Source organism: Heterodontus francisci, chromosome 14 (genome assembly GCF_036365525.1).
Source record: "Heterodontus francisci isolate sHetFra1 chromosome 14, sHetFra1.hap1, whole genome shotgun sequence".
NCBI classification, from domain to species: Eukaryota; Metazoa; Chordata; class Chondrichthyes; order Heterodontiformes; family Heterodontidae; genus Heterodontus; species Heterodontus francisci.
In genome coordinates this window covers 11,078,462-11,106,424 of record NC_090384.1, presented here as the reverse complement: position 1 = coordinate 11,106,424, position 27,963 = coordinate 11,078,462, and the positions used below count along the sequence as shown (strand labels likewise).

The 27,963-nt window shown below is 46.8% G+C and overlaps 1 protein-coding gene across 1 annotated transcript in view; it reads right to left on the bottom strand.

Annotated features, from left to right (window-relative positions):
* Positions 1 to 27,963, bottom strand: part of rapsn (receptor-associated protein of the synapse, 43kD) — an 822,376-nt gene that overhangs the window by 594,508 nt on the left and 199,905 nt on the right. Inside the window, exon 3 of the mRNA XM_068046786.1 lies at positions 13,925 to 14,023. Within this exon, the coding sequence (XP_067902887.1) occupies positions 13,925 to 14,023 (99 nt within the window). The remainder of the gene's footprint in view (positions 1 to 13,924; positions 14,024 to 27,963) is intronic.

The following is a 27,963-nucleotide window of genomic DNA, read 5'->3' as shown; positions in this document are numbered from 1 at the left end:
AGATGTGAGTTACAGGCAGTAGAGATTCAGGTGTATGTTACAGACAGTTGGGAGGCAGATGTGCTTTACATGAAGCAGAGGGGCAGCTGTGAGTTACAGGCAGTAGAGGGGCAGGTGGAAGTTACAGGGTGGCGTAGTGGTATTATCACTGGACTAGTAATCCAGAGACCCAGGGTATTTCTCTGGGGACATGGGTTCGAATCCCACCACAGCAGAAGGTGGAATTTGAATTTAATTAATAAATCTGGAATTAAAAGCTAGTCTAATGATGGCCATGAAACCATTGTTGATTGTTGTAAAAACCCATCTGGTTCACTAATGTCCTTTAGGGAAGGAAATCTGCTGTCCTTACCTGGTCTGGCCTACATGTGACTCCAGACCCACAGCAATGAGGTTGACTCTTACATGCCTCTGAAATGGCCTAGCAAGCCACTCAGTTGTACATAACCGCTACGAAGTCAATAAAAAGGAATAAAACCGGATGGACCACCCGGCATCGACCTCGGCACCGAAAACGACAACGGCAAACCCAGCCCTGTCGACCCTGCAATGTCCTCCTTACTACATCTGGGGGCTTGTGCCAAAGTTGGGAGAGCTGTCTGACAGACTAGTCAAACAACAGCCTGACATAGTCATACTCACGGAGTCATACCTTACAGACAATGTCCCAGACACTGCCATCACCATCCCCGGGTATGTCCTGTCCCACCATAGGACAGACCTACCAGAGGTGGTGGCACAGTGGTCTACAGTAGGGAGGGAGTTGCACTGGGAGTCCTCAACATTGACTCCGGACCCCATAAAGTCTCATGGCATCAGGTCAAACATGGACAAGGAAACCTCCTGCTGAGTACCACCTACTGCCCTCCCTCAGCTGATGACTCAGTACTCCTCCATGTTGAACACCACTTGGAGGAAGCACTGAGGGTGCAAGGGCACAAAATGTACTCTGGGTGGGGGACTTCAATGTCCATCACCAAGAGTGGCTCAATAGCACTACTACTGACCAAGCTGGCAAAGTCCTAAAGGACATAGCTGCTAGACTGGGTCTGCGGCAGGTGGTGGGGGAACCAACACGAGGGAAAAACATACTTGACCTCGTTTTCTCCAATCTGCCTGCCGCAGATGCTTCTGTCCATGACTGTATTGGTAGGAGTGACCACCGCACAGTCCTTGTGGAGACGAAGTCCCGCCTTCACATTGAGGATACCGTCCATCGTGTTGTGTTGCACTATCACCGTGCTGAATAGGATAGATTTCAAACAGATCTAGCAATGCAAAACTGGGCGGCACAGTGGCGCAGTGGTTAGCACTGCAGCCTCACAGCTCCAGGGACCCGGGTTCGATTCTGGGTACTGCCTGTGCGGAGTTTGCAAGTTCTCCCTGTGTCTGCGTGGGTTTCCTCCGGGTGCTCCGGTTTCCTCCCACATGCCAAAGACTTGCAGGTTGATAGGTTAATTGGCCATTATAAATTGCCCCTAGTATAGGTAGGTGGTAGGGAAATATATAGGGACCGGTGGGGATGTTATTGGAATATGGGATTCGTGTAGGATTAGTATAAATGGGTGGTTGATGGTCGGCACAGACTCGGTGGGCCGAAGGGCCTGTTTCAGTGCTGTATCTCTAAACTAAACTTAACTAAAAATCTGTAACCTCATGGCCCAGCATATCCCCCACTCTACCATTACCATCAAGCCAGCAGACCAACCCTGGTTCAATGAAGAGTGCAGGAGGGTATGCCAGGAGCAGCACCAGGCATACCTCAAAATGAGGTGTCAACCTGGTGAAGCTACAACACAGGACTTTTTGCGTGCCAAATTGCGTAAGCAGCATGCGAGACAGAGCTAAGCGATCCCATAACCAACGGATCAGATCTAAGCTCTGCAGTCCTGCCACATACAGCCGTGAATGTTGGTGGACAATTAAACGACTAACTGGAGGAGGTGGCTCCACAAATATCCCCATCGTCAATGATGGGGGAGCCCAGCACATCAGTGCAAAAGATAAGGCTGAAGCATTTGCAACAATCTTCAGCCAGAAGTGCCGAGTTAATGATCCATCTCGGCCTCCTCCTGAAGTCTCCAGCATCACAGATGCCAGACTTCAGCCAATTTGATTCACTCCGCGTGATATCAAAAAACGACTGAAGGCATTGGATAATGCAAAAGCTATGGGCCCTGACAATATTCTGGCAATAGTACTGAAGACCTGTGCTCCAGAACTTGCCGCGCCCCTATCCAAGCTGTTCCATTACAGCTACAACACTGGCATCTACCCTGCAATGTGGAAAATTGCCCAGGTATGTCCTGTACACAAAAAGCAGGACAAGTCCAACTCCATCAGCCTACTGTCAGTCATCGTAAAGTGATGGAAGGTGTCATCAACAGTGCCATCAAGCGGCACTTGCTTAGCAATAACCTGCTCAGTGACGCTCAGTTTGGGTTCCGCCAGGGTCACTCAGCTCCTGACCTCATTACAGCCTTGGTTCAAACCTGGACAAAAGAGCTGAACTCAAGAGGTGAGGTGAGAGTGACTGCCCTTGACATCAAGGCAGCATTTGACTGAGTATGGCATCAAGGAGCCCGAGCAAAACTGAGGTCAGTGGGAATCCTCTGTTGGCTGGAGTCATACCTAGCACAAAGGAAGATGGTTGTGGTTGTTGGAGGTCAATCATCTGACCTCCAGGACACCACTGCAGGAGTTCCTCAGGGTAGTGTCCTCGGCCCAACCATCTTCAGCTGCTTCATCAATTACCTTCCTTCAATCATAAGGTCAGAAGTGGGGATGTTCGCTGATGATTGCACAATGTTCAGCACCATTCGTGACCCCTCAGATACTGAAGCAGTCCGAGTAGAAATGCAGCAAAACCTGGACAATATCCAGGCTTGGGCTGATAAATGGCAAGTAACATTCGCCCCACACAAGTGCCAGGCAATGACCATCTCTAACAGGAGAGAATCTAACCATCTCCCCTTGACATTCAACGCTGAATCCCCCACTATCAACATCCTAGGGGCTACCATTGACCAGAAACTGAACTGGAGTAGCCATATAAATACCGTGGCTCCAAGAGCAGGTCAGAGGCTAGGAATCCTGAGGCGAGTAACTCACCTCCTGACTCCCCAAAGCCTGTCCACCATCTGCAAGGCACAAGTCAGGAGTGTGATGGAATACTCTCCACTTGTTTGGATGGGTGCAGCTCCAACAACACTCAAGAAGCTTGACACCATCCAGGACAAAGCAGCCCGCTTGATTTGCACCCCATCGACAGACATTCACTCCCTCCACCACCGACACACAGTGGCAGCAGTGTGTACCATCTACCACTGCAGCAATGCACCAAGGCTCCTTTGACAGCACCTTCCAAACCCGCGACCTCTACCAACTGGAAGGACAAGGGCAGCAAATACATGGGAACATCACCACCTGCAAGTTCCCCTCCAATTCACACACCATCCTGACTTGGAACTATATCGTCGTTCCTTCACTGTCGCTGGGTCAAAATCCTGGAACTCCCTTCCTAACAGCACTGTGGGTATACCTACCCCAAATGGACTGCAGCGGTTCAAGAAGGCAGCTCACCACCACCTTCTCAAGGGCAATTAGGGATGGGCAATAAATGCTGGCCTGGCCAGCGAAGCCCACATTCCATGAATGAATAAAAAGAAAAAAAAAGAATGGCAGCTGAGAGTTATCGGCAGTGGCTGGTGTGAATTACAGGCAATAGGGAGGCAGGTGTAAGTTACAGTCCATAGAAGGGCATGTGTGAGTTACAAACAGCAGATGGGCAGCTATGGATTACAGGCAGTAGAGGGGCAGGTGCAAGTAAAAGGTAATAGAGGGGCAGGAGTGAGTTACAAGCAGTAGAGGGGCAGGTGTGAGTTACAAGCAGTAGAGGAACAGGAGGGAGTATCAGGTAGTAGAGGGGCAGGTGTGAGATACAAGCAGCAGAGGGGCAGGTGCAAGTTACAGGTTACAGAGGGGCAGGTGTGAGTTACAAGCAGTAGAGGGACAGGAGGGAGTTATAGGTAGTAGAGGGGAAGGTGTGAGATACAGGCAGCAGAGGGGCAGGTGTGAGTTACAAGCAGTAGAGGGGCAGGTGTGAGTTACAAGCAGTAGAGGAACAGGAGGGAGTATCAGGTAGTAGAGGGGAAGGTGTGAGATACAGGCAGCAGAGGGGCAGGTGCAAGTTACAGGTTACAGAGGGGCAGGTGTGAGTTACAAGCAGTAGAGGGACAGGAGGAAGTTACAGGTAGTAGAGGGGAAGGTGTGAGCTACAGGAAGCAGAGGGACAGGTGTGAGTTACAAGCAGTAGACAGGCAGGTATGTGGGCAGGGGAGGGGCATGTGAAAGTTACAGGCAATAGAGGGCAGGAGTAAGCTACATGCAGTAGAGGGACAGTTCTGAGTTACAGGCTGTAGAGAAGCAGGAGGAGGTTACAAGCAGCAGAGGTACAGGTATGAGTCACAGGCATTGGAGGGCAGGTATGAGTTACAGGCATTACAAAGCCAGGTCTTAGTTGCAGGCAGAATAAGGGCAGGTGTGGATTACAGGCAGTATAGGGGCAGGTGACAGTTACAGGCTTTAGAGGGGCAGGTGTGGATTACAGGCAGTAAAGCGGCAGTGGTGTTTTTCAGGTAGTTGAGGGGTAGATATGGTTTTCAGGCGTAAGTTAAGGCAGGTGAGGAGAAGATGTGAGTTAAAGTCAGTAGAGGGGGAGGTGTAAGTTACTGGCAGTGGAGGCACTGGTACAACTTACAGGCAGTAGAGAGGCTGGTGTGTGTTACAGGTAGCTGATGCGAAAGTGTGAGCTACAGGCAGTAGAGTGGCAGGTGTACGTTATAGACAATAGAGAGATAGGAGTGAGTTAAAGCAGTAGAGGTGCAGGTGTGTGTTCCAGGCAGTAGAGTGGCAAGAGGGAGTTACGAGATATATAGGGATGGGTGTGAGATGCAGGCAGCAGAGGGGCATGTCTGACTTTCAGGCAGTAGGGAGACAGTTGTGAGTTACAGGCAGCAGAGGGGCAGGTGAGTGTTACAGAAAACAGAGGGGCAGTTGTAGTTTACCAGCAGTAAAGGGGCAGGAATGTGTTCCAGGCATTAGAGGGTCAGGTGCAACTTACAAACAATAGAGGGATAGCTGTAAATGGAGGCAGGTGAGAGGTGGGTGTGATCATTGGAGGGGTCGGTTTGAGTTACTGGCAGTAGAGAGGCTGGTACGAGTTACAGGCAGTAGAGCGCCAGGTGTGAGTAACAGGCAGTGGAGAGGCTGGTGTGAGTTACAGGCAGTGGAGGGGCAGGTGTGAGTTACAGACAGCAGAGGGATAAGTGTGAGTAACATGCAGCAGTGGGACAGGTGCGAGTTACAGGCAGCAGCGGGATAGGTGTGAGTAACAGGTAGCAGCGGGACAGGTGTGAGTTACAGGCAGCAGAGGGTCAGGTGTGAGTTACAAGCAGTAGAGGAACAGGAGGGAGTATCAGGTAGTAGAGGGGCAGGTGTGAGATACAAGCAGCAGTGGGACAGGTGTGATTAACAGGCAACAGCGGGACAGGTGTGAGTTACAGGCAGCAGCGGGACAGGTGTGAGTTACAGGCAGCAGCGGGACTGTTCAGTTACATGTAACAGTGGGACAGGTGTGAGTTACAGGCAGCAGCGGGACTGTTCAGTTAAAGGCAGCAGCAGGTCAGGTGCAAGTTACAGGCAGCAGCGGGATAGGTGTGATTAACAAGCAGCAGCGGGACAGGTGTGAGTTACAGGCAGCAGCGGGACTGTTCAGTTACAGGCAGCAGCAGGACAGGTGCAAGTTACAGGCAGCTGCGGGGCAGGTGTGTTACAGGCAGCGGCGGGGCAGGTGTATTACAGGCAGCAGCGGGACACGTGTGAGTTACAGGAAGCAGAGGAACCAGTTTGAGTAACAGGCAGCGGTGGAACAGTTGATTTACAGGCAGCAGAGGTACAGGTGTGAGCTGCAGGCAGCAGAGGGGCATGTCTGAGTTGCAAGCAGTAGAGGGACCATTGTGTGTTTCAGGCAGTTGAGGGGCAGGGTATGTGTTACTTACAACAGAGGGGCAGATGTAGTTTAACAGCAGTAGAGGGACAGGAATGGGTTCCAGGCATTAGAGGGTCAGGTGCAACTTACAAGCAATAGAGGGACAGTTGTAAATGGAGGCAGGTGAGAGCTGGGTATGTCATCAGAGCGGCAGGTTTGAGTTACTGGCAGTAGAGAGACTGGTGTGAGTTACAGGCAGTAGAGGGGCAGGTGTGAGAAAAAGGCTGGTGTGAGTTATAGGCAGTAGAGAGGCTGGTGTGAGTTACAGGCAGTAGAGGGGAAGGTGTGGGTTAGAGGCAGTAGAGAGGCAGGTGTGGGTTAGCAGCAGAAGAGGGGCAGGTGTAGGTTACAGGCAGCAGCAGGACAGGTGTGAGTTACAGGCAGCAGAGAGGCAGGTATAAGTTACAGGCATTAGAGGGATAGGTGTGAGTTACAGGCATTAGAGGGGCAGTGTGAATTATAGGTATGTGAGGGGCAGGTGTGAGTTACAAGCATTAAAGGGGCAGGTCTGAGTTACAGGCATGTGAGGGGCAGGTTTAGGTTAAGGGCATCAGAGGGGCAGATGTGAGTTACAGGCAGCAGAGGGATATGTGTGAGTTACAGGCAGCAGAGAGATAGGTGTGAGTTACAGGCAGCAGCGGAACAGGTGTGAGTTACAGGCAGCAGCGGAACAGGTGTGAGTTACAGGCAACAGCGGAACAGGTGTGAGTTACAGGCAGCAGCGGAACAGGTGTGAGTTACAGGCAGCAGCGGAACAGGTGTGAGTTACGGGCAGCAATGGGACAGGTGAGAGTTACAGACATCAGCGGAACAGGTGTGAGTTACAGGCAGCAGCGGGACAGGTGTGAGTTACGGGCAGAAGTGGGACAGGTGTGAGTTACAAGCAGTAGAGGGGCAGGTGTGAGTTACAAGCAGTAGAGGAACAGGAGGGAGTATCAGGTAGTAGAGGGGAAGGTGTGAGATACAGGCAGCAGAGGGGCAGGTGCAAGTTACAGGTTACAGAGGGGCAGGTGTGAGTTACAAGCAGTAGAGGGACAGGAGGAAGTTACAGGTAGTAGAGGGGAAGGTGTGAGCTACAGGAAGCAGAGGGACAGGTGTGAGTTACAAGCAGTAGACAGGCAGGTATGTGGGCAGGGGAGGGGCATGTGAAAGTTACAGGCAATAGAGGGCAGGAGTAAGCTACATGCAGTAGAGGGACAGTTCTGAGTTACAGGCTGTAGAGAAGCAGGAGGAGGTTACAAGCAGCAGAGGTACAGGTATGAGTCACAGGCATTGGAGGGCAGGTATGAGTTACAGGCATTACAAAGCCAGGTCTTAGTTGCAGGCAGAATAAGGGCAGGTGTGGATTACAGGCAGTATAGGGGCAGGTGACAGTTACAGGCTTTAGAGGGGCAGGTGTGGATTACAGGCAGTAAAGCGGCAGTGGTGTTTTTCAGGTAGTTGAGGGGTAGATATGGTTTTCAGGCGTAAGTTAAGGCAGGTGAGGAGAAGATGTGAGTTAAAGTCAGTAGAGGGGGAGGTGCAAGTTACTGGCAGTGGAGGCACTGGTACAACTTACAGGCAGTAGAGAGGCTGGTGTGTGTTACAGGTAGCTGATGCGAAAGTGTGAGCTACAGGCAGTAGAGTGGCAGGTGTACGTTATAGACAATAGAGAGATAGGAGTGAGTTAAAGCAGTAGAGGTGCAGGTGTGTGTTCCAGGCAGTAGAGTGGCAAGAGGGAGTTACGAGATATATAGGGATGGGTGTGAGATGCAGGCAGCAGAGGGGCATGTCTGACTTTCAGGCAGTAGGGAGACAGTTGTGAGTTACAGGCAGCAGAGGGGCAGGTGAGTGTTACAGAAAACAGAGGGGCAGTTGTAGTTTACCAGCAGTAAAGGGGCAGGAATGTGTTCCAGGCATTAGAGGGTCAGGTGCAACTTACAAACAATAGAGGGATAGCTGTAAATGGAGGCAGGTGAGAGGTGGGTGTGATCATTGGAGGGGTCGGTTTGAGTTACTGGCAGTAGAGAGGCTGGTACGAGTTACAGGCAGTAGAGCGCCAGGTGTGAGTAACAGGCAGTGGAGAGGCTGGTGTGAGTTACAGGCAGTGGAGGGGCAGGTGTGAGTTACAGACAGCAGAGGGATAAGTGTGAGTAACATGCAGCAGTGGGACAGGTGCGAGTTACAGGCAGCAGCGGGATAGGTGTGAGTAACAGGTAGCAGCGGGACAGGTGTGAGTTACAGGCAGCAGAGGGTCAGGTGTGAGTTACAAGCAGTAGAGGAACAGGAGGGAGTATCAGGTAGTAGAGGGGCAGGTGTGAGATACAAGCAGCAGTGGGACAGGTGTGATTAACAGGCAACAGCGGGACAGGTGTGAGTTACAGGCAGCAGCGGGACAGGTGTGAGTTACAGGCAGCAGCGGGACTGTTCAGTTACATGTAACAGTGGGACAGGTGTGAGTTACAGGCAGCAGCGGGACTGTTCAGTTAAAGGCAGCAGCAGGTCAGGTGCAAGTTACAGGCAGCAGCGGGATAGGTGTGATTAACAAGCAGCAGCGGGACAGGTGTGAGTTACAGGCAGCAGCGGGACTGTTCAGTTACAGGCAGCAGCAGGACAGGTGCAAGTTACAGGCAGCTGCGGGGCAGGTGTGTTACAGGCAGCGGCGGGGCAGGTGTATTACAGGCAGCAGCGGGACACGTGTGAGTTACAGGAAGCAGAGGAACCAGTTTGAGTAACAGGCAGCGGTGGAACAGTTGATTTACAGGCAGCAGAGGTACAGGTGTGAGCTGCAGGCAGCAGAGGGGCATGTCTGAGTTGCAAGCAGTAGAGGGACCGTTGTGTGTTTCAGGCAGTTGAGGGGCAGGGTATGTGTTACTTACAACAGAGGGGCAGATGTAGTTTAACAGCAGTAGAGGGACAGGAATGGGTTCCAGGCATTAGAGGGTCAGGTGCAACTTACAAGCAATAGAGGGACAGTTGTAAATGGAGGCAGGTGAGAGCTGGGTATGTCATCAGAGCGGCAGGTTTGAGTTACTGGCAGTAGAGAGACTGGTGTGAGTTACAGGCAGTAGAGGGGCAGGTGTGAGAAAAAGGCTGGTGTGAGTTATAGGCAGTAGAGAGGCTGGTGTGAGTTACAGGCAGTAGAGGGGAAGGTGTGGGTTAGAGGCAGTAGAGAGGCAGGTGTGGGTTAGCAGCAGAAGAGGGGCAGGTGTAGGTTACAGGCAGCAGCAGGACAGGTGTGAGTTACAGGCAGCAGAGAGGCAGGTGTAAGTTACAGGCATTAGAGGGATAGGTGTGAGTTACAGGCATTAGAGGGGCAGTGTGAATTATAGGTATGTGAGGGGCAGGTGTGAGTTACAAGCATTAAAGGGGCAGGTCTGAGTTACAGGCATGTGAGGGGCAGGTTTAGGTTAAGGGCATCAGAGGGGCAGATGTGAGTTACAGGCAGCAGAGGGATATGTGTGAGTTACAGGCAGCAGAGAGATAGGTGTGAGTTACAGGCAGCAGCGGAACAGGTGTGAGTTACAGGCAGCAGCGGAACAGGTGTGAGTTACAGGCAACAGCGGAACAGGTGTGAGTTACAGGCAGCAGCGGAACAGGTGTGAGTTACAGGCAGCAGCGGAACAGGTGTGAGTTACGGGCAGCAATGGGACAGGTGAGAGTTACAGGCATCAGTGGAACAGGTGTGAGTTACAGGCAGCAGCGGGACAGGTGTGAGTTACAGGCAGAAGTGGGACAGGTGTGAGTTACAGGCAGCAATGGGACAGGTGAGAGTTACAGGCATCAGCGGAACAGGTGTGAGTTACAGGCAGCAATGGGACAGGTGAGAGTTACAGGCATCAGCGGAACAGGTGTGAGTTACAGGCAGCAGCGGGACAGGTGTGAGTTACGGGCAGAAGTGGGACAGGTGTGAGTTACAGGCAGCAGCGGAGCAGGTGTGAGTTACAGACAACAGTGGGATAGGTGTGAGTTACAGGCAGCAGCGGGACAGGTGTGAGTTACAGGCAGCAGCGGGACAGGTGAGAGTTACGGGCAGAAGTGGGACAGGTGTGAGTTACAGGCAGCAGCGGAGCAGGTGTGAGTTACAGGCAGTAGCGGGACAGGTGTGAGTTACAGGCAGCAGCGGGACACGTGTGAGTTACAGGCAGCAACAGGACAGGTGTGAATTACAGGTACCAGTCGGACAGTTATGAGTGTTAAATGCAATCTATCCTTTGATTGAAGTTGTGTTGTTGACTCTGGGATGTTTGCAATGGAAGGTGCTGTCATTAGTATTGCCTTTGTCCTCTCCCTTGTGATACTGTGGACACAGTGGAGCCCAGTGAACTGCACCTTCTGCTCAGTACAGCCTGGATAGTTTTGCTCAATGCGGTGTTTATTCTGTTCATTCTTGTCAGACAGTGGTGGGAAGATGAGTGTTTGTGAATATTGCTCATGCTTAAAGCTGGGCCATCCTCTGGCAAGTACAAGACAGTGTGACTAAAGTGACAATCAAGCAGAGAAGAGAGGAGGCAACACATCTCATTGTATTTGGCTGGAAGATATAACTACCTGCTTGTGGAGAAAGTATCTGGAACACCAAAGTCAAAGAAGTTTCCTGTTGAAGTGTGAGAGGCTGCAGGGACCAGCTATATCCGATTCCCAATATTAGTTAGTGTAGTGGGAGTAAACTCTGTGAATGTTAAGATGCATTTTTACTTGCAAATCTCATGCAAAAAAGCTGGCAGGATTCTAAGGGCTGAGTGCTGTGCTGTCTTCAAAAGAACAGTCCATGGAGGAGAAGGGTTTTTTTAAACTAAGGAACAGTAGCAGTGTCTGTACAGTAGAGCAGGTAGTGCCAGAACTATGTCTGTGTACTGTTTCTGTACTAAAGAACAAAGACCAAAAAACAATACAGCACAGGAAGAGGCCATTCGGCCCTCCAAGCCTGCGCCGATCTTGATGCCTGCCTAAACTAAAACCTTCTGCACTTCCGGGGTCCGTATCCCTCTATTCCCATCCTATTCATGTATTTGTCAAGATGTCTCTTAAACGTCTCTATGGTACCTGCTTCCACCACCTCCCCTGGCATCAAGTTCCAGGCACTCACCACCCTCTGTGTAAAGAACTTGCCTCGCACATCCCCTCTAAACTTTGCCCCTCACACCTTAAACCTATGTCCCCTAGTAACTGACTCTTCCACCCTGGGAAAAAGCTTCTGACTATCCACTCTGTCCATGCCTCTCATAACTTTGTAAACCTCTATCATGTCGCCCCTCCACCTCCGTCGTTCCAGTGAAAACAATCCGAGTTTATCCAACCTCTCCTCATAGCTAATGCCCTCCAGACCAGGCAACATCCTGGTAAACCTCTTCTGTACCCTCTCCAAAGCCTCCACGTCCTTCTGGTAGTGTGGCGACCAGAATTGCACGCAATATTCTAAGTGTGGCCTAACTAAAGTTCTGTACAGCTGCAGCATGACTTGCCTATTTTTATACTCTATTCCCCGACCGATGAAGGCAAGCATGCCGTATGCCTTCTTGACTACCTTATCCACCTGCGTTGCCACTTTCAGTGACCTGTGGGCCTGTCCGCCCAGATCTCTCTGCCTGTCAATACTCCAAAGGGTTCTGCCATTTACTGTATACTTCCCACCTGTATTAGACCTTCCAAAATGCATTACCTCACATTTGTCCGAATTAAACTCGATCTGCCATTTCTCCGCCCAAGTCTCCAACCGATCTATATCCTGCTGTATCCTCTGACAATCCTCATCACTATCCGCAACTCCACCAACCTTTGTGTCATCCACAAACTTACTAATCAGACCAGCTACATTTTCCTCCAAATCATTTATATATACTACAAATAGCAAAGTTCCCAGCACTGATCCCTGCGGAACACCACTATTCACATCCCTCCATTCAGAAAAGCACTCTTCCACTGCTACCCTCTGTCTTCCATGACCGAGCCAGTTCTGTATCCATCTTGCCAGCTCACCTCTGATCCCATGTGACTTCACCTTTTGTACCAGTCTGCCCTGAGGGACCTTGTCAAAGGCTTTACTGAAGTCCATATAGATAACATCCACTGCCCTTCCTTCATCAATCATCTTCGTCACTTCCTCAAAAAACTCTATCAAATTAGTGAGACACGACCTCCCCTTCACAAATCCATGCTGCCTCTCGCTAATAAGTCCATTTGTTTCCAAATGGGAGTAAATCCTGTCCCGAAGAATCCTCTCTAATAATTTCCCTTCCACTGACGTAAAGCTCACCGGCCTATAATTTCCTGGATTATCCTTGCTGCCCTTCTTAAACAAAGGAACAACATTGACTATTCTCCAGTCCTCTGGGACCTCACCTGTAGCCAATGAGGATGCAAAGATTTCTGTCAAGGCCCCAGCAATTTCCTCCCTTGCCTCCCTCAGTATTCTGGGGTAGATCCCATCAGGCCTTGGGGACTTATCTACCTTAATGCTTTGCAAGACACCCAACACCTCCTCCTTTTTGATAATGAGATGACTGAGACTATCTGCACTCCCTTCCCTAGAGTCATCATCCACCAAGTCCTTCTGTTTGGTAAATACTGATGCAAAGTACTCATTTAGTACCTCGCCCATTTCCTCTGGCTCCACACATAGATTCCCTTCTCTGTCCTTGAGTGGGCCAACCCTTTCCCTGGTTACCCTCTTGCTCTTTATATATGGATAAAAAGCCTTGGGATTTTCCTTAATCCTGTTTGCCAATGACTTCTCATAACCCCTTTTAGCTCCCCTGACTCCTTGCTTAAGTTCCTTTCTACTGTCTTTATATTCCTCAAGGGATTCATCTGTTCCTAGCCTTTCAGCCCTTACGAATGCTTCCTTTTTCTTGTTGACGAGGCTCACAATATCAGAACTGGATCAGAACTGGAACGTGGTAGACTTTACCCTTATATTTAGTATAATGTATCATCATCTTGTATTTAGATAGCAATTTAATGTAGAAAATATACCAAGGTATCAATGGACTCAATATCCCCCTCCAGTGCACCTTGGCTACAGTGTGTACGATCTGCAGGTTGCACTGCAGTAACACGCCAAGGTTCAGTAGAACTCCCCCTCTCCTCCCACCTCCCACCTCTTCCACCAACGCCCCCCCCCCCACCCCTCGCCATGCCACTGCAGCATTCACCACTGAAAAGGATAAGGGCAGCAGATGCATGGGAACACCATCAAGTTCCCCTCCAAGTCACACACCATCCTGACTTGGAATTATATCGCCGTTCCTTCACTGTTGCTGGGTCTAAATCCTGGAACTCCCTTCCTAACAGCACTGTGGGTGTACCTACCCCATATGGACTGCAGCGGTTCAAGAAGGCAGCTCACCACCACCTTCTCAAGGGATTTATTAGGGATGTGCAAAAATGCTGGCCTGGTCATCCCCAAAACAAAGTCAAAACAAAATCTGATTTCCAGAAAGGTTAACGAAGCAGCAGAGATGTCCTCCAACTGGAAGCTGAATGTTGGAATTACACCAGTTATACAAGTGAGAATTTCTGGTTCTTCAAAGATTTCACAGCTCATAGGAACATGGGACTTGGGAGCAGGAGTAGGCCATTTGGCCCTTCGAGCCCACTCCACCATTCGATAAGATCATGGCTGATCTGGTTGTGGTCTCAACTCCACTTTCCTGCCTGACCCCCATAACCCTTGACTTCCTTGTTTATCAAAACTCTCTCCAACTCAGCCTTGAATAAATTCAGTGACCCAGCCACCACTGCTCTCTTGGGTAGAGGATTCCACGCTAATTACACTTAGAGAAACAACATTTTTCCTCATCTCCGTCTTAAACAGGAGACCTCTTATTCTTAGATTCAGGCCCACAAAGTCCTACAAAGCAACTTCACAATTGGAAACAAGATCAATATCCTTACCACGACATCAGTGCGATGTCGATGAATGTCAGCAAAACATAGCAGGCACAGGGCTTGTAGAGGTCGATCTCTGTGCTGTATCGCGATCTTCATCGACTCCTAGGGAATCACACAAACACACACATCATTAACGCCCGCCATCAATCTAGCCTGCCCAACAATAATATATGCATCTATCTCACGTACATGTCAAAAATGCATGCATAATCACATAAGCACAATACACAATAAATCCTTTGTACATCAATGTCTCATACACAAGTCAACAATGTGCCTGCAACAAACCCACGCACACAGCAATAACTCACAAATGCATCAATGACTCGCAAAGGGATCAATAACACGCAAAGGGATCAATAACACGCACACGCATCAATGACTCGCACAGGCTTCAAAAACTCACAAAGGCATCAATAACTCGTAAAGGCTTCAATAACTCACACACACCGGGAAAGAAGGAGACTGAGTGAGACCAGCGGTCTTTACAGAGTGCTTCTTTAAAAAGGCAAACAGTAACATCAGAGGCAAGCTGCAAGGTGATTGGTTGGTGAGTTGCAGCTGTTAGAATAGAGAGATCGAGAGATACAGCACTGAAACAGGCCCTTCGGCCCACCGAGTCTGTGGCGATCATAAACCACCCATTTATACTAATCCTCCATTAATCCCATATTCCCTACCTTCCCTCAATTCCCCTACCACCTACCTACACTAGGGATAATTTATAATGGCCAATTTACCTATCAACCTGCAAGTCTTTGGCTGTGGGAGGAAACCGGAGCACCCGGCGGAAACCCACGCAGTCACAGGGAGAACTTGCAAACTCCACACAGGCAGTACCCAGAATCGAACCCGGGTGGCTGGAGCTGTGAGGCTGCGGTGCTAACCACTGCACCACTGTGCCACCCGTCCTGTTAGAATTTTGTTGGTTTCGATGAGATCCCCTCTCATTCTTCGAAACAATGCAAACCTAATCGACGCAATCTCTCTTCATATGTCAGTCCTGCCATCCCAGGAATCAGTCTGGTAAACCTTCGCTGCATTCCCTCCATAGCAAGAACATCCTTCCTCAGATAAGGAGACTAAAACTGCACACAATACTCCAGATGTGGTCTCAACAAGGCCTTGTATAATTTCAGCAAGACATCCTTGCTCCTGTACTTGAATTTTCTCGCTATGAAGGCCAACATACCATTTGCCTCATATCCTGCAATGCACCCATTCGCACTGACTTGTCAAGCTTATTCTATTTATACCATTCCTCATCCATTTCACTTGCATCAACACCAGACTGTTTACATGCATATCCTCACTTCCCTCACATCTTGACCTCTTGTTTCCTCACTCAACCACTGCCAATCACTCCAATAAACGTTATCTGATTCATCTCATTCAACTCCACCTATTCTCAGATTTCCTAAAATGCACCATCACCACATTGCTCAAAGGCATGCCAGTCACACTCGTGATGCATTTGTCTGAGTGTCATCTTCACCATATCCATCAGATCCGCGCATGCCTAAGTACCTTAAAAAAAATGAGAAAGTTGTTTTTTGTTGTTGGAAAAAAATTCTCTGGTGATAAGGTGAGTACTACGAAAGTGTTTTTTTTAAGGACTTTGGATTGAAGTGGGTAGAACAAGGCCCCTAGTATAATTAGTATTTTTAAATTAAGGGAGTAACTAATTAATCTAAGGGTAAGTCATGACAGGAGAGCTCAGCCCCGTGATATGCTCCTCCTGCTCTAAGTAGGAAATCAGGGACGCTTCCAGTGTCCCTGACGACCATGTGTGCAGGACGTGTATCTATCTGCAGCTACTGGCTACCCACATTACGGAGCTGGAACTGCGGGTGGATTCACTGTGGAGCATCCGTTATGCTGAGGACGTTGTGGATAGCACGTTTAGTGAGGTGGTGACACTGCAGGTAACGGCTGCACAGGCAGAAAAGGGATGGGTGACCACCAGGCAGAGTAGTAGGCGCAGGCAGGTAGTGAAGGAGTCCCCTGTGGCCATCCCCCTCTCAAACAGATATACCGCTTTGGATACTGTTGGGGGGGGATGACCTCCCAGGGAAAGCAGCAACAGCCAAGTTCATGGCACCACGGAGGGCTCTGCTGCACAGCAGGGGAGGAAAAGGGTTGGAAGAGCTATAGTGATAGGGGATTCTATCGTAAGGGGTGCAGATAGGCGTTTCTGTGGCCACAAATGAGACTCCAGGATGGTATGTTGCCTCCCTGGTGCTAGGGTCAAGGATGTTTCGGAGGGGCTGCAGGACATTCTGAAAGGGGAGGGCGAGCAGCCAGAGGTTGTGGTCCATATTGGTACTAACGACATAGGCAGGAAGAGAGATGAGGTCCTGAAAAGTGAATATAGGGAGTTAGGCAGAAGGTTAAAAAGCAGGACCTCGAGGGTTGTAATCTCAAGATTACTCCCTGTGCCACGTGCTAGTGAGGGTAGGAATAGGAGGATTAGGAAAATGAAGGTGTGGCTGAAGAGCTGATGTAGGCGGGAGGGCTTCAGCTACTTGGATCATTGGGATCTCTTCTGGTGCAGAGGTGATCTGTATAAGAAGGACGGGTTGCATCTGAACTGGAAGGGGACCAATATCCTTGCGGGGAGGTTTGCGAGTACTACTCGGGAGGGTTTAAACTCGTCTTGCAGGGGGGTGGGACCCAAAGTAGTAGTCTCTCAGATGAGATAGTTGAGGCAAATGTAGAGGTTAAAGCAAGCAAGTCCAGTAGGCAGGCCGTGCAGGGGCAGGACAGGGAGCGTGGAAGGTCTGGTAGGCTAAACTGCATTTACGTTAATGCAAGAAGCCTTACAGGTAAGGCAGATGAACTCAGAGCATTGATCGGTACATGGGATTGTGATATTATAGCTATTACGGAAACGTGGTTGAAGGATGGACAGGACTGGCAATTCAATGTTCCGAGGTACCGATGCTTCCGGCGTGACAGAGGTGGAGGTAAGACAGGAGGGGGATTTGCACTATTGATTAGGGAGGACATCACGGCAGTACTTAGAGAGGATATCCCGGGGGGAACGTCCAGCGAGGCCATATGGGTAGAACTTAGAAAGAAGAAAGGGGTGATCACTTTGATGGGATTATACTATAGGCCCCCCAATAGTCAGAGGGAAGTGGAGGAGCATATAAGTAGGGAAATCACAGATAGGTGTATGAATTATAGGGTTGTAACAATAGGTGATTTTAACTTCCCTAATATTGACTGGGACTGCCTTAATGATAAGGGATCAGATGGGGAAGAATTTGTTAAGTGTGTCCAGGATAGTTTTCTGAAACAGTATGTGGATGGCCCTACTGGAGAAGGGGCTACACTCGACCTCCTTTTAGGAAAAGAGGATGGGCAGGTGGTTGATGTGTCAGTGGGGGAGCACTTTGGGACCAGTGACCATAACTCTATTAGCTTCAAGATAGTTATGGAAAAGGATAGGACTGGTCCTCAGGTTGAAGTCCTAAATTGGGGGAAGGCTAATTTCGATGGCATCAGACAGGAACTCTCAAAACTTGAATGGGAGAGGCTGTTTACAGGTAAAGGGACGTCTGGCAAGTGGGAGGCTTTTAAAAGTGAGATAGGAAGAGTTCAGGGCCGGCATGTTCCTGTTAGATGGAAGGGCAAGGCTGGCAAGTTTAGGGAACTTTGGTTGACGAGGGATATTGAGGGTCTGGTCAGGACAAAGAAGGAGGCATATGCCAGGTATAGGCAGCTGGGATTGAGCTAGTCCCTCGAGGAGTATAGGGGATGTAGGAGTACACTTAAGAAGGAAATTAGGAGGGCAAAAAGGGGCCATGAGATTTCCCTGGCAGATAAGATAAAGGAGAATCCTAAAAGATTCTATAAGTATATTAAGAGTAAAAGGGTAGCTAGGAAGAGAGTAGGTCCCCTTAAGGATCAGTGTGGCAATCTATGTGTGGAGCCACGGGAAACGGGCAAGGTCTTAAATGAATATTTCTTGTCCATATTTACCGTGGAGAAGTTCATGGAAGCTAGTGAGTTCAAGGGAGGTAACACCGATATCCTGGAGCATATCAATATTACAAAGTAGGAGGTGTTGGAGGTTTTGAAGCGAATTAAGGTGGATAAATCCCCAGGGCCTGACCAGGTGTATCCTAGGATGCTATGGGAAGCAAGGGAGGAGATTACTGGGACCCTGGCAGAGATTTTTGTATCATCGTTAGCCACGGGTGAGGTACCGGAAGACTGGAGGATAGCTAATGTTGTGCCTTTATTTAAGCAGGGCAGCAGGGATAAGCCAGGGAACTACAGGCCGGTGAGCCTTACATCAGTGGTGGGAAAGTTATTGGAAGGGATTCTGAGAGACAGGATTTATATGCATTTGGAAAGGCATGGTCTGATTAGGGATAGTCAGCATGGCTTTGTTCATGGGAAATCATGTCTCACGAATTTAATTGAGTTTTCCGAGGAGGTAACCAAGAGGATTGACGAGGGCAGGGCGATGGACGTTGTCTACATGGACTTTACCAAGGCCTTTGACAAGGTCCCACATGGTAGGCTGGTCCAGAAGGTTCAAACACATGGGATCCAGGGTGAGATAGCAAATTGGGTACAAAATTGGCTTGGTGATAGGAGGCAGAGGATGGTAGTGGAGGGTTGTTTTTCAGATTGGAGGCCGGTGACCAGTGGTGTGCCGCAGGGATCGGTGCTGGGCCCTCTGTTGTTTGTCATATATATTAATGACTTGGATGTGAATGTAAGAGGCATGATTAGTAAGTTTGCAGATGACACCAAAATTGGTGGTATAGTGGACAGTGAAGAAGGTTGTCTAAGGTTACAACAGGATATAGATCAACTGGAAAAGTGGGCAAGGGAGTGGCAAATGGAATTTAACGCAGACAAGTGTGAAGTGATGCATTTTTTTGGGGGGTACAGAAGAGGTTTACCAGGATGTTGCCTGGTCTGGAGGGCATTAGCTATAAGGAGAGGTTGGATAAACTCGGATTGTTTTCACTGGAACGACGGAGGTGGAGGGGCGACATGATAGAGGTTTACAAAGTTATGAGAGGCATGGACAGAGTGGATAGTCAGAAGCTTTTTCCCAGGGTGGAAGAGTCAGTTACTAGGGGACATAGGTTTAAGGTGTGAGGGGCAAAGTTTAGAGGGGATGTGCGAGGCAAGTTCTTTACACAGAGGGTGGTGAGTGCCTGGAACTTGCTGCCAGGGGAGGTGGTGGAAGCAGGTACGATAGCGACGTTTAAGAGGCATCTTGACAAATACATGAATAGGATGGGAATAGAGGGATACGGTCCCCGGAAGTGCAGAAGGTTTTAGTTTAGATAGGCATCAGGATCGGCGCAGGCTTGGAGGGATGAATGGCCTGTTCCTGTGCTGTACTGTTCTTTGTTCTTTTTGTTCTTTTGGGAAGTTAAACCAGGGCAGGACATATGCAGTGAATGGTAGGGCCCTGGGGAGTGTTGTTGAGCAGAGAGACCTGGGGGGGTGCAAGTACATAGTTCCCTGAAAGTGGCAACACAGGTAGACAAGGTGGTGAAGAAGGCCGAGGCATTGAGTACAAGAGTTGGGACGTCATGTTACAGTTGTACATAACGTTGGTTCGGCCGCATTTGGAGTACTGTGTGCAGTTCTGGTCGCCGGACTACAGGAAAGATGTGATTAAGCTAGAGAGGGTGCAGAAAAGATTCACGAGGATGTTGCCTGGTTTGGAGGGCTTGAGTTATAAAGAGAGATTGGATAGGCTGGGTCTGTTTTCCCTGGAGTGAAGGAGGCTGAGAGGGGACATGATAGAGGTATATAAAATTATGAGAGGCATAGATAGGGTAGATAGCAAGAGTCTGTTTCCCATGGTAGGAGTGACTAAAACTAGAGGGCATAGATTTAAGGTTAGAGGGAGGAGGTTTAAAGGGGATCAAAGGGGTAAATTATACACACAAAGAATAGTGGGTATCTGGAATGAGCTGCCTGAGGAGGTGGTGGAGGCAGGAACAGTAGCGACATTTAAGAGGCATCTGGACAGGTACTTGAATGAGCAAGGCATAGAGGGATATGGAATTAATGCAGGCAGGTGGGATTAGTATAGATAGGCATTATGGTCGGCATGGACGGGTGGGCTGAAGGGCCTGTTTCTATACTGCACGACTCGATGACTCTATGACACATCAATGACTTGCACACACATCAATGACTCACACACAAATTAAGAACTTGCAAAGGCATCAATGACACAGACACTCATCAATGACTTGCAAAGACTTCAATGACTCGCAAAGACCTCAATGACTCGCAAATGCATCAATAAGTCGTAAAGGCTTCAATGACTCACTCAGGCATCAAAAACTGGCAAAGGCATCGATAAATCACACACACATAAATGCCTCGCAAATGCATCAATAACTCGCAAAGGGATAAATGACTCACAAATGCTTCAATTACTCGTAAAGGCATCAATGAATCGCAAATGATTCAATAAGTCACTCAGGCATCAATAACTGACACAACAAATCAATGACTCGCAAAGGCTTCATTAACTCACAAAGGCATCAATAACTCGTAATGGCATCATTGAATCGCAAATGATTCAATAACTCGCAAAGGCATCAATAATTCACAAAGGCATCGATAATTCGCAAATGCATCAATAACTCGTAATGGCATCAATAAATCGCAAATGATTCAATAACTCGCAAAGGCATCAATAATTCACAAAGGCATCGATAATTCGCAAATGCATCAAAAACTCACAAATGCATCGATAACTCACAAATGCATCAATAACTCGTAATGGCATCAATGAATCGCAAATGATTCAATAACTCGCAAATGATTCAATGACTCACAAAGGCTTCGATAACTCGCAAATGCATCAAAAACTCACAAATGCATCAATAACTCGCAAATGCATCAAAAACTCATAAATGCATCGATAACTCATAAATGCATCGATAACTCACAAATGCATCGATAACTCACAAATGCATCAATAATGCACAAATGCATCAATAACTCATAAATGCATCGATAACTCATAAATGCATCGATAACTCACAAATGCATCAATAACTCGCAAATGCATCGAAAACTCACAAATGCATCAATAATGCACAAATGCATCAATAACTCATAAATGCATCGAAAACTCACAAATGCATCGATAACTCACAAATGCATCAATAACTCATAAATGCAACAATAATGCACAAATGCATCAATAACTCATAAATGCATCGAAAAGTCACAAATGCATCAATAACTCGCAAATGCATCGAAAACTCACAAATGCATCAATAACTCGCAGATGCATCAAAAACTCATAAATGCATCGATAACTCATAAATGCATCGACAACTCACAAATGCATCGATAACTCACAAATGCATCAATAATGCACAAATGCATCAATAACTCATAAATGCATCGATAACTCATAAATGCATCGATAACTCACAAATGCATCAATAACTCGCAAATGCATCGAAAACTCACAAATGCATCGATAACTCACAAATGCATCAATAATGCACAAATGCATCAATAACTCATAAATGCATCGAAAACTCACAAATGCATCGATAACTCACAAATGCATCAATAACTCATAAATGCATCAATAATGCACAAATGCATCAATAATTCATAAATGCATCGAAAACTCACAAATGCATCAATAACTCGCAAATGCATCGAAAACTCACAAATGCATCAATAACTCGCAGATGCATCAATAACTCGCAGATGTATCAATAACTCGCAGATGTATCGAAAACTCACAAATGCATCCATAACTCGCAGATGCACCAATAACTCATAAATGCATCGATAACTCACAAATGCATCAATAACTCGCAGATGCATCAATAACTCGCAGATGTATCGAAAACTCACAAATGCATCCATAACTCGCAGATGCACCAATAACTCATAAATGCATCGATAACTCACAAATGCATCGATAACTCACAAATGCATCGATAACTCACAAATGCATCAATAACTCACAAATGCATCGATAACTCACAAATGCATCAATAACTCGCAGATGCACCAATAACTCATAAATGCATCGATAACTCACAAATGCATCAATAACTCGCAAATGCATCAATAACTCACAAATGCATCGATAACTCACAAATGCATCAATAACTCGCAGATGTATCGAAAACTCACAAATGCATCCATAACTCGCAGACGCATCAATAACTCGCAGATGTATCGAAAACTCACAAATGCATCAATAACTCGCAGATGCACCAATAACTCATAAATGCATCGATAACTCACAAATGCATCGATAACTCACAAATGCATCAATAACTCGCAGATGCACCAATAACTCATAAATGCATCGATAACTCACAAATGCATCAATAACTCGCAAATGCATCAATAACTCACAAATGCATCGATAACTCACAAATGCATCAATAACTCGCAAATGCATCAATAACTCGCAAATGCATCAATAACTCATAAATGCATCGATAACTCGCAAATGCATCAATAACTCACACAGGCATCAATAATGCACAAATGCATCAATAACTCATAAATGCATCAAAAACTCACAAATGCATCAATAACTCGCAAATGCATCAATAACTCACAAATGCATCAATAATGCACAAATGCATCAATAACTCATAAATGCATCGATAACTCATAAATGCATCGATAACTCACAAATGCATCAATAACTCGCAAATGCATCAATAACTCATAAATGCATCGAAAACTCACAAATGCATCAATAACGCATAAATGCATCGATAACTCACAAATGCATCAATAACTCGCAAATGCATCAATAACTCACAAATGCATCAATAACTCATAAATGCATCGATAACTCACAAATGCATCAATAACTCATAAATGCATCGATAACTCACAAATGCATCAATAACTCGCAAATGCATCAATAACTCATAAATGCATCGATAACTCACAAATGCATCAATAACTCGCAAATGCATCAATAACTCATAAATGCATCGATAACTCACAAATGCATCAATAACTCGCAAATGCATCAATAACTCATAAATGCATCGATAACTCACAAATGCATCAATAACTCATAAATGCATCGATAACTCACAAATGCATCAATAACTCATAAATGCATCGATAACTCACAAATGCATCAATAACTCGCAAATGCATCAATAACTCGCAAATGCATCAATAACTCATAAATGCATCGATAACTCACAAATGCATCAATAACTCATAAATGCATCGATAACTCACAAATGCATCAATAACTCGCAAATGCATCAATAACTCATAAATGCATCGAAAACTCACAAATGCATCAATAACTCATAAATGCATCGAAAACTCACAAATGCATCAATAATGCACAAATGCATCAATAATTCATAAATGCATCGAAAACTCACAAATGCATCGAAAACTCACAAATGCATCAATAACTCACAAATGCATCGAAAACTCACAAATGCATCAATAACTCGCAAATGCATCGAAAACTCACAAATGCATCGATAACTCGCAAATGCATCAATAACTCACAAATGTTTCGATAACTCATAAATGCATCAATAACTCATAAATGCATCGAAAACTCATAAATGCATCGATAACTCACAAATGCATCAATAACTCATAAATGCATCGATAACTCACAAATGCATCGATAACTCATAAATGCATCGATAACTCACAAATGCATCAATAACTCACAAATGTTTCGATAACTCATAAATGCATCAATAACTCATAAATGCATCGATAACTCACAAATGCATCAATAACTCATAAATGCATCGATAACTCACAAATGCATCGATAACTCACACAGGCATCGATAACTCACAAATGCATCAATAACTCACACAGGCATCAATAACTCACAAATGCATCAATAACTCACAAATGCATCAATAACTCACACAGGCATCAATAACTCACAAATGCATCGATAACTCACAAATGCATCGATAACTCACAAATGCATCAATAACTCACACAGGCATCAATAACTCACAAATGCATCAATAACTCACAAATGCATCGATAACTCATAAATGCATCGATAACTCACAAATGCATCGATAACTCACAAATGCATCAATAACTCATAAATGCATCGATAACTCGCAAATGCATCAATAACTCACAAAGGCATCAATGACTCGCAAAGGCACCAATGACTCGCAAAGGCATCAATGACTCGCAAAGGCACCAATGACTCGCAAAGGCACCAATGACTCGCAAAGGCTTCAATGACTCGCAAATGCATCAATGACTCGCAAAGGCATCAATGACTCGCAAAGGCACCAATGACTCGCAAAGGCATCAATGACTCGCAAAGGCACCAATGACTCGCAAAGGCATCAATGACTCGCAAATGCATCAATAACTCGCAAATGCATCAATAACTCGCAAAGGCACCAATGACTCGCAAAGGCATCAATGACTCGCAAAGGCACCAATGACTCGCAAAGGCATCAATGACTCGCAAATGCTTCAATAACCCGCAAAGGCATCAATGACTCGCAAATGCATCAATGACTCGCAAAGGCATCAATGACTCGCAAAGGCACCAATGACTCGCAAAGGCATCAATGACTCGCAAAGGCATCAATGACTCGCAAATGCATCAATGACTCGCAAAGGCATCAATGACTCGCAAAGGCCTCAATGACTCACAAAGGCATCAATAACTCGCAAAGGCACCAATGACTCGCAAAGGCTTCAATGACTCGCAAATGCTTCAATAACCCGCAAAGGCATCAATGACTCGCAAATGCATCAATGACTCGCAAAGGCATCAATGACTCGCAAAGGCACCAATGACTCGCAAATGCATCAATGACTCGCAAAGGCCTCAATGACTCACAAAGGCATCAATAACTCGCAAAGGCATCAATAACTCGCAAATGCATCAATAACTCGCAAAGGCATCAATGACTCACAAATGCATCAATGACTCGCAAAGGCCTCAATGACTCACAAAGGCATCAATAACTCGCAAAGGCATCAATGACTCGCAAAGGCATCAATGACTCGCAAAGGCATCAATGACTCGCAAAGGCACCAATGACTCGCAAATGCATCAATGACTCGCAAAGGCCTCAATGACTCACAAAGGCATCAATAACTCGCAAAGGCATCAATAACTCGCAAATGCATCAATAACTCGCAAAGGCATCAATGACTCACAAATGCATCAATGACTCGCAAAGGCCTCAATGACTCACAAAGGCATCAATAACTCGCAAAGGCATCAATGACTCGCAAATGCTTCAATAACCCGCAAAGGCATCAATGACTCGCAAATGCATCAATGACTCGCAAAGGCATCAATGACTCGCAAAGGCACCAATGACTCGCAAAGGCATCAATGACTCGCAAATGCATCAATGACTCGCAAAGGCATCAATGACTCGCAAAGGCATCAATGACTCGCAAAGGCCTCAATGACTCACAAAGGCATCAATGACTCGCAAAGGCATCAATGACTTGTAAAGGCATCAATGACTCGCAAATGCATCAATGGCTCGCAAAGGCATCAATAACTCACAAATGCATCAATAACTCGCAAAGGCATCAATGACTCGCAAAGGCATCAATGACTCACAAATGCATCAATAACTCACAAATGCATCAATAACTCGCAAAGGCATCAATGACTCGCAAAGGCATCAATGACTCACAAATGCATCAATAACTCGCAAAGGCATCAATAAATCGCGAATGTATGAATGACTCGCAAAGGCATCAATGACTCACAAATGCATCAATAACTTGCAAAGGCATCAATAAATCGCAAATGCATCAATGACTCGCAAAGGCATCAATGACTCACAAATGCATCAATAACTCGCAAAGGCATCAATAAATCGTGAATGTATGAATGACTCGCAAAGGCATCAATAACTCGCAAAGGCATCAATGACTCGCAAAGGCATCAATGACTCACAAATGCATCAATAACTCGCAAAGGCATCAATAAATCGCGAATGTATGAATGACTCGCAAAGGCTTCAATGACACGCAGAGGCATCACTGTGCCACAGCCTCACAGCTCCAGCGACCTGGGATCGATTCTGGGTACTGCCTGTGCAGAGTTTGCAAGTTCTCCCTGTGACCGCATGGGTTTTCGCCGGGTGCTCCTGTTTCTTCCCACAGCCAAAGATTTGCAGGTTGATAGGTAAATTGGCCATTATAAATTGCCCCTAGTACAGGTAGGTGGGAGGGGAATTGGAGATGTGGTAGGAATGTGGGATTAATGTACTATTAGTATAAATGGGTGGTTGATGGTTGGCACAGACTCGGTGGGCCGAAGGGCCTGTTTCAGTGCTGTATCTCTAAATAAAATAAATAAATAACTAACTCACAAAGGCATCAATAACTCACAAAGGTGTCAATAACGAGCAAAGACTTTAATAACTCGCAAAGGCATCAATAACTTGTAAAAGCATCAATGACTTGTAAAGGCATCAATAAATCACACACACATCAATAACTCGCAAAGGCACCAATGAATCGCAAATCCATGAACAACTCGCAAAGGCATCAATAACTCACACAGGCATCAATGACTCGCAAACGCTTCAATGACTTGCAAAGGCTTCAATATCTCACACACACATGAATCGCTCGCAAAGGCATCAATAACTCAAAAGAACAACGAACTGTACAGCACAGGAACAGGCCATTCGGCCCTCCAAGCCTGCGCCGCTCTTGATGCCTGTCTAAACTAAAACCTTCTGCACTTCCGGGGCCCATATCCCTCTATTCCCATCCTATTCATGTATTTGTCAAGATGCCTCTTAAACATCGCTATCGTATCTGCTTCCACCACCTCCCCCGGCAGCAAGTTCCAGGCACTCACCACCCTCTGTGTAAAGAACTTCCCTCACACATCCCCTCTAAACTTTGCACCTCGCACCTTAAACCTATGTCCCCTAGTAACTGACTCTTCCACCCTGGGAAAAAGCTTCTGACTATCCACTCTGTCCATGCCGCTCATAACTTTGTAAACCTCTATCAGGTCACCTCTCCACCTCCGTCGTTCCAGTGAAAACTATCCGAGTTTATCCAAGCTCTCCTCATAGCTAATACCCTCCAGACCAGGCAACATCAACTCAGAAAGGCATCAATAAATCACAAAGGCATCAATAACTCAGAAAGGCATCAATAACTCGCTCAGCGTGAGTGTATGCTGATATTATATCAGTGCGACTGTATGCCAGTATTACATTAGTGTGAGCGTATGCTGGTATTATATGTGAGTGTACGGTAGTATTGTATCAGTGTGAGTGTAGGCTCGTTTCCCATGCGCTTGTTGATTTCTGCATCGAAAGGCAAGTTACTGGTGATAGTTGAGACAAGGTAGGTGAACGATTAGATTAGAGAGATACAGCACTGAAACAGGCCCTTCGGCCCACCGAGTCTGTGCCAACCAACAATCACCCACTTATACTAATCCTACATTAATCCCATATTCTCTACCACATCCCCACCATTCTCCTACCACCTACCTACAATAGGGGCAATTTACAATGGCCAATTTACCTATCAACCTGAAAGTCTTTGGCTGTGGGAGGAAACCAGAGCACCCGGCAGAAATCCACGCAGTCACAGGGAGAACTTGCAAATTCCGCACAGGCAGTACCCAAAACCGAACCCGGGTCGCTGGAGCTGTGAGGCTGTGGTGCTAACCACTGCACCACTGTGCCGCCCGTAAACCACTCGAACCACTTCCAGAGTGTGGCCACCGATATTGATGGATGGAGCATTTCTGACGTCCTGTCCCATGATGTTCGTTTTCTTTAGGCTGATGGTTAGCAAAATTCGTTGCAGGCATCGTCAGCAAAGTGGAGTTCCCTGATGAAGACTTTCCGTACTTTGGTCTTTACTCTAAGATGGGCAAGGTTGAACAACCTGCCATCTGATCTTGTGTGGAGGAAAATTCCTTTCCCTGAAGACTTGAACGCGTGTGAGAGCAGCAGGGAGAAGAAGATCCCAAACAGTGTAGGTACGAGAACCCAGACCTGTTTCATGCCACTCAGGAT